This window comes from Poecilia mexicana, unplaced genomic scaffold (assembly GCF_051168715.1).
Source record: "Poecilia mexicana isolate PSO_F unplaced genomic scaffold, ASM5116871v1 scaffold_17, whole genome shotgun sequence".
Lineage (NCBI taxonomy): Eukaryota > Metazoa > Chordata > Actinopteri > Cyprinodontiformes > Poeciliidae > Poecilia > Poecilia mexicana.
Genome location: NW_028263386.1, coordinates 27,390,804 through 27,403,663, shown reverse-complemented (window position 1 = coordinate 27,403,663; position 12,860 = coordinate 27,390,804). Strand labels below are relative to the sequence as shown.

General features: G+C 41.2%; 1 protein-coding gene across 1 annotated transcript in view; it reads left to right on the top strand.

Annotated features, from left to right (window-relative positions):
* The first annotated feature begins 2,048 nt into the window (after positions 1-2,048).
* artnb (artemin b) overlaps positions 2,049-12,860 on the top strand; it is a 36,058-nt gene continuing 25,246 nt past the window's right edge. Inside the window, exon 1 of the mRNA XM_015012265.2 lies at positions 2,049-4,207. Within this exon, the coding sequence (XP_014867751.2) occupies positions 4,120-4,207 (88 nt within the window). The 5' untranslated portion in view covers positions 2,049-4,119. The remainder of the gene's footprint in view (positions 4,208-12,860) is intronic.

Here is a 12,860-nt window from a genome sequence, read left to right as displayed (position 1 = left end):
GCCACCTCAGCTGTGTCCATTGTTGCTTGCTACTATTATTAGTGGCGTGGAAGAGAGCAGGGAACCTCCCTGCATTTGTCTGTGCCTCAGCACAGAGAGTGGGCCTGGAGAAGGCTGCTGAGGAGCTATTTACTCAGCCTTTGTGCCTCCATGTTTGCCCAGCAGGGAGTGCCGGGGCTCAAAGGCCCTAGCATGTGGTCCGTCTGTGGGTGGGTGCTCAGAGAAGAAAGAGCAGAGATGTATGGGACGAGCCGTAAAGGTGGCCAGTGTGTGACACTTTCCTGCTCCATTCGTCCATCCTTCAGGTTCCATGGCAGGTGTTGGGGTCAGAGGTCAAAATGTCTGCTCTCAGTTCTTTACATAGATGAAAAGTATCACCAAGGTGCAAAAGCATTTTCTTAGTTTGTAAATCTGAATCTTGAAGTTTTTAAAGAAATTAAGTATTCTCCAACAACCAAGGCAAGCTGGTACTTTCACTATTCTTCAGCTTTCCAATAAATCTGAATATTACTGAAAAGTCCCATTTATTTCAGGAACCTTATCACTAAGTGAAACACATTGCACTGATTAATTAAACACAGATGGTTGTTTGAAAGCCTTTATTTCTGTTAATTCTGATGATTTTCAGCTATTAAAAATATTTAAAATTAGAATATTATATTACACCAATAAAACAAAAACAAGCAAAAACATGCCTATTGAAAAGTATGCTTATTAATACCTTACTAAAGGTTGTCAACTTTTAAAAGGTGCTTTAAAAAATCTAAAAAGTGTGGCATGCATATGTAATAAATCCCACTGAATCAATAATCTATTGAACTGCTTAATTTAGAATAAATCGGATTGAATGGAGAGCATCTGTAGACATCAGATTCTCAACTGGACTTTGATTAGACCATGCTAGCACATGAATGCCATCACCACTGTTTTGATTAAAACCAGCGTTATCCAAAGTTTATCTTCAAAGGTTTTTTTCCTGACAGTTTTGAAGTTTATTTGTCAGCGTGTCAGAATCAAGCCATCGGTTAACTAAGCCATTTGGAACTGCAGTGTTGAAACAGGATCACATTTAAAATATTCACCACACCGACCCTGGAGGAGCGGAGCTGGGAAGCCTCAGATGTGAACCATCCCACAACCATGGCTTCATTTTCAGGCCTGACCTGCTGGATGTTGAAACTTCGCCCCTGTCTTAAGCCTTCTTAGCTTCGAACAACTTTTCTTCCAGGACTACCCTGCATTAAGTTCCATCCATTAACTCCCACCAGCTTCCCTTTCACTGATGAAGAAAATCTTCCTCTTGCCATATTTCATGCTTTAGCCTAAAGGCCAGAAAGTTAGAATTTGATCTCACCTGTTCAGATCACCTTCTTCCACGTATTTGCTGTGTCATGAGCTGTGGTTTTGGTAATCTGCAGCAATCAGGACTTTTTTCTATGCTTTTTGGCCAGATTTGCAGAGCACATGACCAACAGTTTGTTTTTTTTTTTTTGTGTTTTTTTTGGGGCATTCTGAGTTTTGGATTTCTGCATGTCCTCTGGTGTTACCATGGGCCTCTTCTCTGATGCTCACTCAGTGAAGGTGAACATCTTTGTCTTGGTCTGAAGTGGTTCCATCCTATGCTTGTCCAGATGATGGGTTGAACAGAGCTCTGTGAGGTGTTGGAAACCTACTTTAAACTTCTCCATAGCTTCACTGACCTGTCTGCTGTGGTTTTGGTTTGCATGATGCTGTTTGTTCTCAAATGTTCTTCACTAAACGGCTGGATTCACGCTGAACACAGTGAAGTTAGCAACAAGGCAGTTCAAAGTGCTTTGCATTATAAAAACACCACAATACAAAGTCATAAAAAACATAATGCAGTCATTGATTATAAAACAACCAATAAACTTCATATTAGACAAATTTCATCATCAAAATCACCAAGCAAATATACTTCAAACATAATTAAGTGTCCAATTATTAATAATGAAAGGAAATTCTAAGCAAAAACTCAGTGTTTCGACTGTTTTGCAGTTTTCTGGAAATTTGTTCCGGATTTGTGGTGCATAGAAGCTGAAAGCTGCTTCTTGTTCAGTTATTTATAAACTACCAACAGTATTTTAAAGTCTATTCTCTCAGTGAAAGACTTTAGAACTGGGTGATCTGCTCTATCTACGTGGTTTTAGTCAGAACACCAGCATCAGCGTTCTGGATCAGCTGCAGCTGGAGGATTGACTTTTTTAGGCAGACCTGAGAAGACACTGCTGCACTAATCAATGCAACTAAAGATAAACAATGAGTTTCTCTAGATCTCGCTGAGACATTAGTCCTCTAATCCTGGAAATGTTCTTCAGGTGATAGAAGACGGACTTTGTAACTGTCTTTGTGCGGCTCTGAAGGTTCAGGTCAGAGTCCATCACTACACCCAGACTTTATTTATTACTCATTGGGTGACTTTTGAAGGCACAGAGTTTCATTTGGGGGTATCAGGGAAAAAAAAAAAAGAAAAAAGTATGCAACCGTTTCCCGGATTTATTCTAGAGACGTTTAGCGTGCTGCTCCTTCTCGGAACTCCTCCTGAAGTGTGTTCCAAGTATCCAGAGACTGCCATCCGTTTGGGGCCTTGAGTCTGTCAGGAGTCTAAACGAGCAGCTGAGAAAACAGTCAACAACAGATCCAGAGTGTTTAAAATTGATGCAGCAACGACCACCGTTCAGTCTGGGGGTTTCGGCTCAGCCCGCACAACACACACAAACACGCGGGCGCGCGCGTTAGATCCTTGGAATGTGCACAGGGTCCATCCCGTACCGCGCTCGTGCGTGCGGAAGCCAACGCGCTCTACATTTATCCAGATCGAGAGTATAAACAGTGAAGGACAGATGTCTGCTGGCAGATTCTTGAACAGAAACGCTCCCTGACTGGTCCGTGTGACAGCTGCCCCCCACACCTCTTCCCCCACCCCCGCTCCCAGCAGCAGGAACAAAAAGACATCTGAGACATGTGGATGGGGAGGAAAATTGAGAGCACTTTGTGAGGCCGCCACCACGCTCCGGTTTCATAAGGTCTCTGTCTGTCAGGCGAGGCGCGCTGTTTTTACGCATCGCATCCATTCCTCTCTGAAGCCGCACCGAGCTCTGCTGGGAGAAGACAGAGCGGCGGAGCTGTCTGTGGATTCACACCAGTTCAGAACTTTTTGTGTGTGTGTGTGTGTGTGTGTGTGTGTTAATTTATTCATGTGTTTAATTATAGATGCGTGTCTTTCTACGCGCGTTCTTAGAGATGAGGGAAAAGAACTGCGTAAAAGGCGCGATATGGGCAGATCTCGGAGAATATTTTTTGCAACCCTTTCAACTTCCCAGCTCAGATCGCCACCTGATGCGTGAACAGGAGAAACGGCGGACTTCAGAGTGATCCTGGCACGGCGGCACTCCGTACTCGGACACCCAGAAACCGATCCGAACTCTTCTCCAGACAGACACGCGGGGGCCATTATTAGCGCCGTGTTGTTATTTACTCATTAAGCTCTGTTAGAGGCAAGACCGAACAGGTTGCTGGAAGTAAAGAAAGAGGGAGCCTCGCCTGAAAAACTGGCTTCAGTTCATCAAGCGATGGTGAGACGTGAGTCACCGGAGCGGCACAAGTAGATTGGGGGTAAACAGTTTTTTTCCTCTTCTGGCTGTTTGTCTGTCTGTCCTCCTACCTCCAGGTCCACCTCGCGCTCTGCTGGATTGTTTACGCCGCCGCAAACAAACTCTGGAAAACTGAACTTTATTGGATATAAACTTGGATAATCGTCCAAAATTCCCATCTTTGCGATTCTATTTCCTCCTGAAATGCAACTTGAAATTTACTTTTTAAAAAAAGTGGAAAAAAAAAAACACAGTGAAAGTTTCAGTAATGATATACAATTAGTTTCTCTGGCTCTGTGTTCACTATCTACTCTCCCTTTCTCTCTCTCAGGGTGCTGAAACTCAACAGGCCAAAGAGGGGAAAACCGCATTCTGGCCGCGCGCACCAAGGCGCGAGGAGGAGGCGCCTCTTCGGCTTTCTCGATGGATTCTTCCAGCCCGTTTCTGCCTCAGATGAGAAATGCTCTGCCGTGGACAGTAGCGAGCCGTGACGCCACGCTGTGAAAACATGACGCACCGCAGCGCGCGGAGAGCCGCAGCAGGCGCGAGCGGCTCTGTTCCTGCGCACCGGGAGCGGATTTCCCACGGGACAGCTGGTAAGGCTTTTTAAGGTCCGGGGACTACATCATGTAGCTGGTTAGCGGTGCGGTTTTGTGTGCGCAATTGTTGAGTGTAGATCTGTGAAAACACTGAGCCGATTGTTTGATGTTTGACTTCCTTTCACTTCGGCGGCTTCTCTTGGCTGAAGCCGGGAAGCTTCCTGCACGCACCTGCCAGCTGCGTGGGACTCAGGGACACACTGACCTGCAGTCAGTTCGCTGTTAATGGAATCCAGTTTTTGTGCTCGGTTTGCATGAGTTCTAGAAAGAAGTGTTTACAAGGTGCGAGTGTGAGGGCTGTGAATTGTGGGAAAGTATAAATCCAAAGTGTGTGTGTGTGTGTGTGTGTGTGTGTGTGTGTGTGTGTGTGTGTGTGTGAGAGAGAGAGAGAGAGAGGCTTGAAGAGTTTGTGTTCTGTGGTAGGCTGCAAATCCACGAATCAAAGTGTTGCTAATACACTCATAGGTGGGATCAGAGACAGATTAGGCGTTTTTAATGCTCTGGCTTTAGCTAACCAGGGGCAGGGATGCTGCCTGGGGATGTTTAGGATCATGTTGTCATTATCACACCCACCGGGCTCAGCTCCGGGTTCTGTCTGTCCAGAACACACCAGATTTATCTGCGTCAACATGGTAAAGGAATTAGATGATGCCTCACTGAGTCACATACTTACAGATGAACTTTCATACTTGTTCCCTGACTCAGTGACCTGCTGACTCATTCGGTCATGTACATACCCACTGTCACTCAGACACACACGCACACAGAACATGGCAGACCTCTCTCTTCTTTGTGTCTTAAAGCTGTGGCGCTTTTCAAACATGCCTCTATCATTTAAGTTGCTTCACATTTTGTCTTGTTACAAATACAAAGTGTAGGTGACTGACCATAAATTCATAACTGTGAATTGGAAAAAGAGACGTTGTCAAAGTGTTTATTTTTTATTTTTATAGAAATCTGAATCGTGTGGCGGGCATTTTTCCAGCACCCTTTACTTTGGTATTGTGTAATGAGATCCAGTGCAACCGACTGATTCAGAAGTCGAATTGTCATTATTAAATAGAATCCTCCTGTGCGTGATTTAGGTTCGGAACACACCGGATCCGCTTTGGCGTCTGATCCGACAGAAAATCAAGTCAGATGATGTGCAGCAAACAGAAAACATTAAAGTTGGTGGAGCCTGGCAGACCACTCATGATTCCCTGCTACTGCGTCTCCGACTGTCCTCCCAAGACACATTTGAGGTCCGCTTTGTTCAGAGAGATGCAGCAGTTTGACGGGAAAGTCATGAGTGAGTCAGGAAGTGAGCTGAAGTAAAGTATAAAAACACATCTGCTTCGGGGGAAAATACAAACTAAAATATTTTACTTTCACAAATATTAAGTACACTTTTCCAGAAAAAAAGTACAGAAAAAAAAAATGAAAAGGTGAAACAGTGTTGTTGTTTGAGCTTAACGAGACATAGCTGTCGATTTGAACTCAGGTTGAGGAACAAAAGAATTAGTTAGATTCTTAGGTGGTAGAATCTGCTACCAGTACCAACCATCACTTTGACTAATTCTGACTTTTAAGGAAGAGTGACGAGAGGAGAGGCAGTGTAGAAGTCCACCCAAATAAGTTCTGTTTAAAGTTTACTTTAAGCCATGTAGGGGACACACACAGCACATGTGGAAGAAGGTGTCTGGTCAGAAGAGACCAAAAATTATTTTTAATTGTCATTAATTCTATCTGAGCTGGAAAAGTAACACTGAACATTGCCTAGGAGAGTCATGGTGATGGCAGCATCATGCTTTTCTTCAGCAGGAACTGGGAAGGTGATGGAAATCTGCTCCATCCATCCCGCTTTGCTTTGTCTCTTCCAGTTTCTTACTCAGCAGGTTGGAAGAAAACCAGTCAGCAAATGAATGTTTTGCCTCCAATCTGACTGAGCCTGGGCAAAGAAAAAATATCAAAGTATTCAGTATGTAGGTGTTCAGAGTTTCCTCTGGAAAAGCCGCTGTTCAAAAAATTAGAGACAAAAAGTTGTACTGACAGAAAACACGTCTCCGTTCTCAAACTCTATTCATGACAGTTTTGGAAAGCTATGCATCATTTCTGTCCACTTCACAGGGATACTTTACTTTGAGGAGATCCAATCCAATCACATTAGAAAATACTGATGTTCTTAATTACGATACAGAAAACAATCCAGGGGTATGAATACTTTAGCATCAGCTGAGGCATGTCACACATTCTTCACTGAACGTCTGTGAAATGCATGCAAGCCTGAAGTAAACATGCTGTTGTTTTCCTTGGTGCTGCAGCCTGTTCCCATGCTAAACAGGAGGACATGCTCCTCGCTTGGGGCATCTCACACCGTCCCGTCACGCCGCCGCAGCCTTTACTTCCTCCAATCAGAGGTCACAGGGTCAGCAGCCCCGCTGAGGGTCAGGTACAGCAGGCTGGCCTGTTCTTTTTACCACCCGCCTGCTGATGTGTGGTCTGCTTTGTTTTAACTGGCATGTGGCTTTAGTAGAGCTAGCGGTGCTGCTATTTGCCGTTATGGGTTTAACTCTTTGTTGCTCAGTTGCTGGTCAGAGTCACAGAGAGCAGCTTCAACTGCAGACATTAGCTCTTCTTAAGAAGCAGCTGGAAGCTCTGTGGTTGTGATGAGGCTGCTTCTGGCATCTAGCCTGATCATTTTAATCCAAACTCTAAAGGATTCATCTGAATTCAACACAAAAAAGGCAATAAGAGATACTTTTGTACTAAACATGTATTAACTACCAAAGTGTTAAAAGTCAGATGCACCAATTGCAATCTTCTGGCTGATGTTATGAACCGATGTTAATATGAAGTCAGATCTGCCAGTACTGATTTATTTTGTATAAAAAGTCACTAAACATGGCAAGAAAGTTGCTAAGTTGGCAACAGTGTGGTGATTATTGTTAATCGCGGCGCAGACGTGGGTCAGTCATCTCTCACTCTCACTGCAGAGCAGATTTTCATACCTCTGTGGTGTCGATAAGATCGGTTTCACATTTATTGGATGTTCTCCAATCTTCTGAAATTTGACAAATTGCCACCAGTTTATTGACTGATGGATTTATCGGTGCAACGTTATTTAAAGGGTTCTGGTTCTCAGTCGAGGAAATTTTTCACCAGAGTATTCTTCAGTTGTATGAATAGAGAAGGGCAGAGCTGCCCCTTCCCTACCTGTTGCTACACACTGCCGGTCAGCTAACTGAAAAAATGCTCCTAAACTTTATGACTGAGTTACAGTTAATTGGGCCATTTCAGTCACAAAGAACAGACAATCATGAACTTAAAGAGCACTACTCATCAGTGTTATTATAGTGACTGCAAACTGACTTCCTAAACAGACCGCCTGACTGTTGACATAATATTTAGCAGATGATTATTTCATATTTTTTGCTTAACTTTATTTTTAAATTCAGAATAAACAGAAATTTTTTTTACATATTATATATAATTTTGCAAGTAGTAATCATCACACATTATATTTTAACTGTAGCTGGCATTCAGATTTAATGCAACAAAACAGAAAATTACATTTTATTAAGAAAAATGAAAAAAAAAAAAGTCTTTATGTTTTTTGACGCTCCACTTTTGAAATACCCCCTCTTCTCTTCCCCTACATAGGAAATAATCTTTAGTACTAAAAAAAATCTGAAATTTCTGTCATACAAATGTTTCCATCAAAGATAAACAATGATAATTTGGATGTTTTTATGTCAGAATACAAGCGATGGCAGGTCAAAGTAAAAACACTGTAAATTATACAATATGACTAACATAGGAAAAAGAATAATTATACAGATAAAAATTTATAATGCAAAATCTATTGTGTGGAATTTTGGGCTTTTTTAGATCAATGTTTCTTCTACTTACTATTTCAGAACATAGTTAATTTTACAAATACTAGTGTGATTTCAAGCTTTTTAAAAGCAGAGCATATTAACCAACACATCATGCATAGCTGAAAGCTGCTGATATGCATTAGCTTAGCTTCATTATGAACTGAGGACAACCTGAAATCATTTCTCCCTGTTTTGCATCTCCTGCTGCTGGCGAGATCATAGAAATTCACGGGTTCTGCATAAGGGAGAATGAACACTTGTTTCTTGTTCACAGTCATCAGTTGTGTAAATATTTTCCACGTTTGGTGGTTTCCATTCAGAACCAAAATCATGTTGTGCTTCCAGCTTTGTGGCTATTTTTGTTAATTAACTTCCTACTGAGCGACAGACATGGTTTTAATTTGGACATGATGCATTGACCTCGTTAACATGTAACTTCATGTGTAGCCTTTCTCCCTGTAGCCCTGGTTGCAACATACTTTATGTGCAAATTTAGACAATTTATCTCTCATAATGTCATATAATTCACACACACATAACTGAAAATCTGTAAGTAACACAAGTAGTAAGTCGTGCAAAAGCAACAAAGTCAAAATCAAAACTAGTTCAAGAGTTAAAAGATATTATTAACTTAATGTACTGGTGTGTACATTAAGTACACACCAGTACTTAAGTACTGTAAGTACAAGTTGTACAGTTTGATTTGACAGTAAGATCCCTCATGGACATTATGAGGATCAGTCAGGAATTCATATTTATTCAACAAAAGGCAGTTTTTCAACAGGAATTATATTTTCCTATCATGTTCTGTGGCAGTTTCTGTATCAATTTGCAGTTTTACGCCAAATATGTCCAGATTTTAGCCCAGCTGTCAACAAAAATTATGCATGTGATTTAAAAAATAATTTCAGCAGGTTTAGACCACAGTTCACCTCACAATGCTCAGTTATTTGGGTATTAAACTTGTAAGTAATGAAGAACCTTTAAAGGGGACGCAAATCCCAGCAGCGCTACGTGGAACCCAGTATGAAAACCCGATAATTAGCAGTAACGTTTTTGGTATCCAAATTTATCCAGATTCATGATGTGTATGTTGAGTTCAACTGCAGTAGTAGGAACTAGGGGTGAAAAATTGGATTACTCCCAGAATAAAGCAAATAATTGTAATCTGGATTATGATCTATTATGAAAACAATAAATTACAAACCTCAAAATCTAACAGTGTGGTTAAACTTTTTGCTACTTCTATTTCAACTACATTTTCCACAGTTGATTCATGGTATGGACATTTATCATGTCATTCATCTTTAAAATTTTTTTTTTATCTTGTTAAGAATTGTACTTATTATAATAGCAATAAATTCCTTCTACTGATGTCTGAAATCCCCCAAAGCCCCCCCCCCCAATACTGACAGGATTGTTACTTTTACTTTTATTTTTAATGTTGGACCAATCGGCAAAAAAATCTATAAAATCAAAAATAGGATTAAATGCAGTTATGGTGTGATAAAAGCCAATTTCAAACTGGGATTTTTTGTGTTTGTTGGGTTTTGACTGCAGTGACATCTAGAAATGCTGTAGGTACACAGTTACCTAAAACAACAGCAAAACATTTTCCCTTTCATCTTTATTGCAATAAATACAAAAATAATCAGGAGTCCAAGACAGAATTGGTTGGTTGTTCAATAGGTTTAAATAATTGATTGAATACAGTTTCTGTGTTCTGTTTAGCAGTAAAGTTACTCTATTCAACATAACGCTGTACTGAAGTTAACTCTGAATCTGAATAGCTTTATTTTGAGCAGTTTTGTTTGTGACACACTTACACACTCCAATGATTATACTTTTATCATCCCTCATCTTGCTTAGCTTGATTGTATCCATAAAAGCAGGTCGATATCATTCTAATACTGAAGAGCTACTCCAATGCTGATAATAAGGCACAGGAGGTTAACAGCTAAATACATTACCAGGACTGAATTTGTCTAAATTCAGGGCCTGCAACATTGGAAGGTCACCTCCGAAGGCCGATTACGTCACTGCCATGTTGTGAAGGCTGTCCAAATTCAAAAACAAATCCAAATGCATCCTTCCTTTTCCCCATGTTTGAATGAACAGGTCTGGTGGATCCTTTGCAGCCCACTCTACCCCAACATTCAAGTTTGGTCAGACTGGATATTTTTGTTATAAATTTGGCAGACAAAGGGAAAGAGGATATAATATAGGCTGCTAGTAGCCTATGTTAATATTTGGTGGTACAACAATTAAAATTTTAATGCGGTTGTGTTGTTAGGCATTTGCTATTTGCATAGACATGTCATTTCTGAAAAAGTAAATTTAGGATTAAATAAGTACTGTAATAAAAAAAAAAAAAAAAAAAAAAAACTCATGGAGGATTTCATTCTCCATTTTACCAGTGTTGTGTTTAGAGTCGCCACTGTTGCAAGGCAACAGGACATGCGCCGAGATACAGGAAATCTGCACCGCCCAGTTTCACAGCCACTCACTTTCTTCAGTATCTGGGTCCTTTGGCCGGATGTGACCCTGAATCTCGACACATTCAGTGTTTAGCCAGCTAGCATCAGCTGAATGGTACACTTTCAGTGTGATTATCTGCTAGCATAAAATGTTTCTACTTTAAGCTGTAGTTCAATATGTGAATGGTTATCAAGATCATAAAGCACATTTTTTCATACAATTCTCATTTATTAAACTTCCCGAGGTTGTTTCTTCTTTATTTAGTGAAATGCTTTAGCTAGGTATAATCTAGTCTCTGTTGCTATGAATCTGTTTGAACCCCGGAAAGTGCCAGGTGTTTGGCGCACAAACATCCAAACAGAAGGAACTTGAAACCAAAAGACTAAAAGTATACTGATTGCTTAAAGGCATAAAACTATAAAACGCCATTTAAAAAAATCCTCCAATCAACAGATTAATGTGCTTGGTTCATTCCACAGCCAAACTGATGCCATAGAACATTCAACAAATTAAAGTTGGGCAACGTCTCTGCAGATAAATGGAAATGTGTCAGTAAAAGATGGATGCGTGTGTCGTGTTGGGAGCCTTGTCTTTGGCTGTGTCTCAACTTCAGTGTGTAACGTTAGTCTGGCTGTTTTGCCCCACCATTAATGGAGAGCACTCAGTGAGAGAGATTGATTATGCAACCTGAAGTGCCACAGGGCAGCTTCAATCTGGAAGTGCTTAGAGTACACAGCCAACCACAGTGATTCCTGCAGGGCAAATTGTAGGAGGCATGATCTGACAAAAAGGAATTTCAATTTGTTAGCTGTATTCCTTCAGACAAATGCTTCCCATGGTACTTCTGCTTTCTCCCCTTGCTTTGAAGCAGTGGACAGTCTTTTTGCAAAATCATGAGAGAAAAACTTTCTGCCTGTAATCTTGAGTTGTTGTGTTGATGTTGGGCTCTTTTCTTAAGTTCAAACAGCTTAAATTGTTAAGAACAAAGCAGCAGTTAATTCTTTCAGGGTTGCTGATGAAACATGTTGCTTAGTTCTGACCTTATCATGAAATCGGCCTCTTTAAAACAATTTTTCCTTTAAAATACAGAAGAATGTTAACTAGCTGGGTACCGCTCATGTTTTCAGAGGGCTTTTCGATACAACGAGCTGTATTCTTCTGAAATTAGCAGGTCACGTTCATTAATCATAGTGTTTGAGGGCCGCTTTGAACTATCGGGCTCAGGTCATTAAACCGAGCCTGTCTGGGGCACAAGCGGGCGACACGGAAACTCTCTGGGTTCGGCCAGACGCGAGACACACTCATAACGATCTGGATGTGTGAGTGTCTGACTTATGCCCACTTCTCAGAGCACAGTCTCAGGTTCAGTGTGGGATTAATTTGGAGAAATAATAACACAAGTTGGGAGCAAGAAAAGGTTGAAATGAGGAGCGAGGGAGGGGGGCTTGTGTGCTGTTTTCCTGAGACAGTTTTACTGGATATATGACTTTTACTCTGTGCATTTGGCAAGAAAATCCTATGACAACGGTATGGTTGTTTTTTTTTTTTTGTCTGTCCGTTTCCTCTTTATCCTTATCCATTCTCCCCTGGTGCTCCTCTCTTTCAAACACCGGAAAGTGAAATCCTACCCTGTGATCATTGGTCCAACATAGCTAAAATGTGTTCCCATTTAAGGTGAGGCTCACCCAAGCGCTCTCTGTGTGGCTTCCTCTTAAACCAACTTAATCAGGCAGGAATTTGGGTTATTAGGGTCATGGACACTGGGAAACAGCCTGAGCGGGAAACAAAGTGCAGAGAAGTGAGACGGTGAGGACACAGATGTGTCGCATCAGAAGGCTTTCTGAATCACAGTGTTCATGGGAAAATGGACTCTGCCAGGTGGACGACGACGTCCCATTTAATTTACCTGAGTGGATCACAAGACCCTTGTGAGTCTGCCGGACTGTGGATTTCTGGGTTGTTAATTAGAGCTAACAGTACTTGAACTAAACTTTCCAGTGACCCTCCTCGGTAAAGCTGAAGTGGAAAATCCAAACACTCCTAAGCCTGAATTCTGGCTCCTTCTCTTTGTTTGGGGAGTTTGCAGGTTTTCAGAAAGTACAAAAACAGAAAGGTTCAAAACCTCTGCCAGAGTCTTGAGAGAGAATTGTTCAGGACAAACTGCAAACCATGAGGGCAAGTTTTTTTTCCCCCACTCTTATCTCTTCAGTCTTCCAAATATTGGAACAATAATATTTTTTTTTATCCACGAAGATTTTCAATGCAATTTGGAATAAGTCTGGATAAGCACAGAAACATTAAACATTGGTATG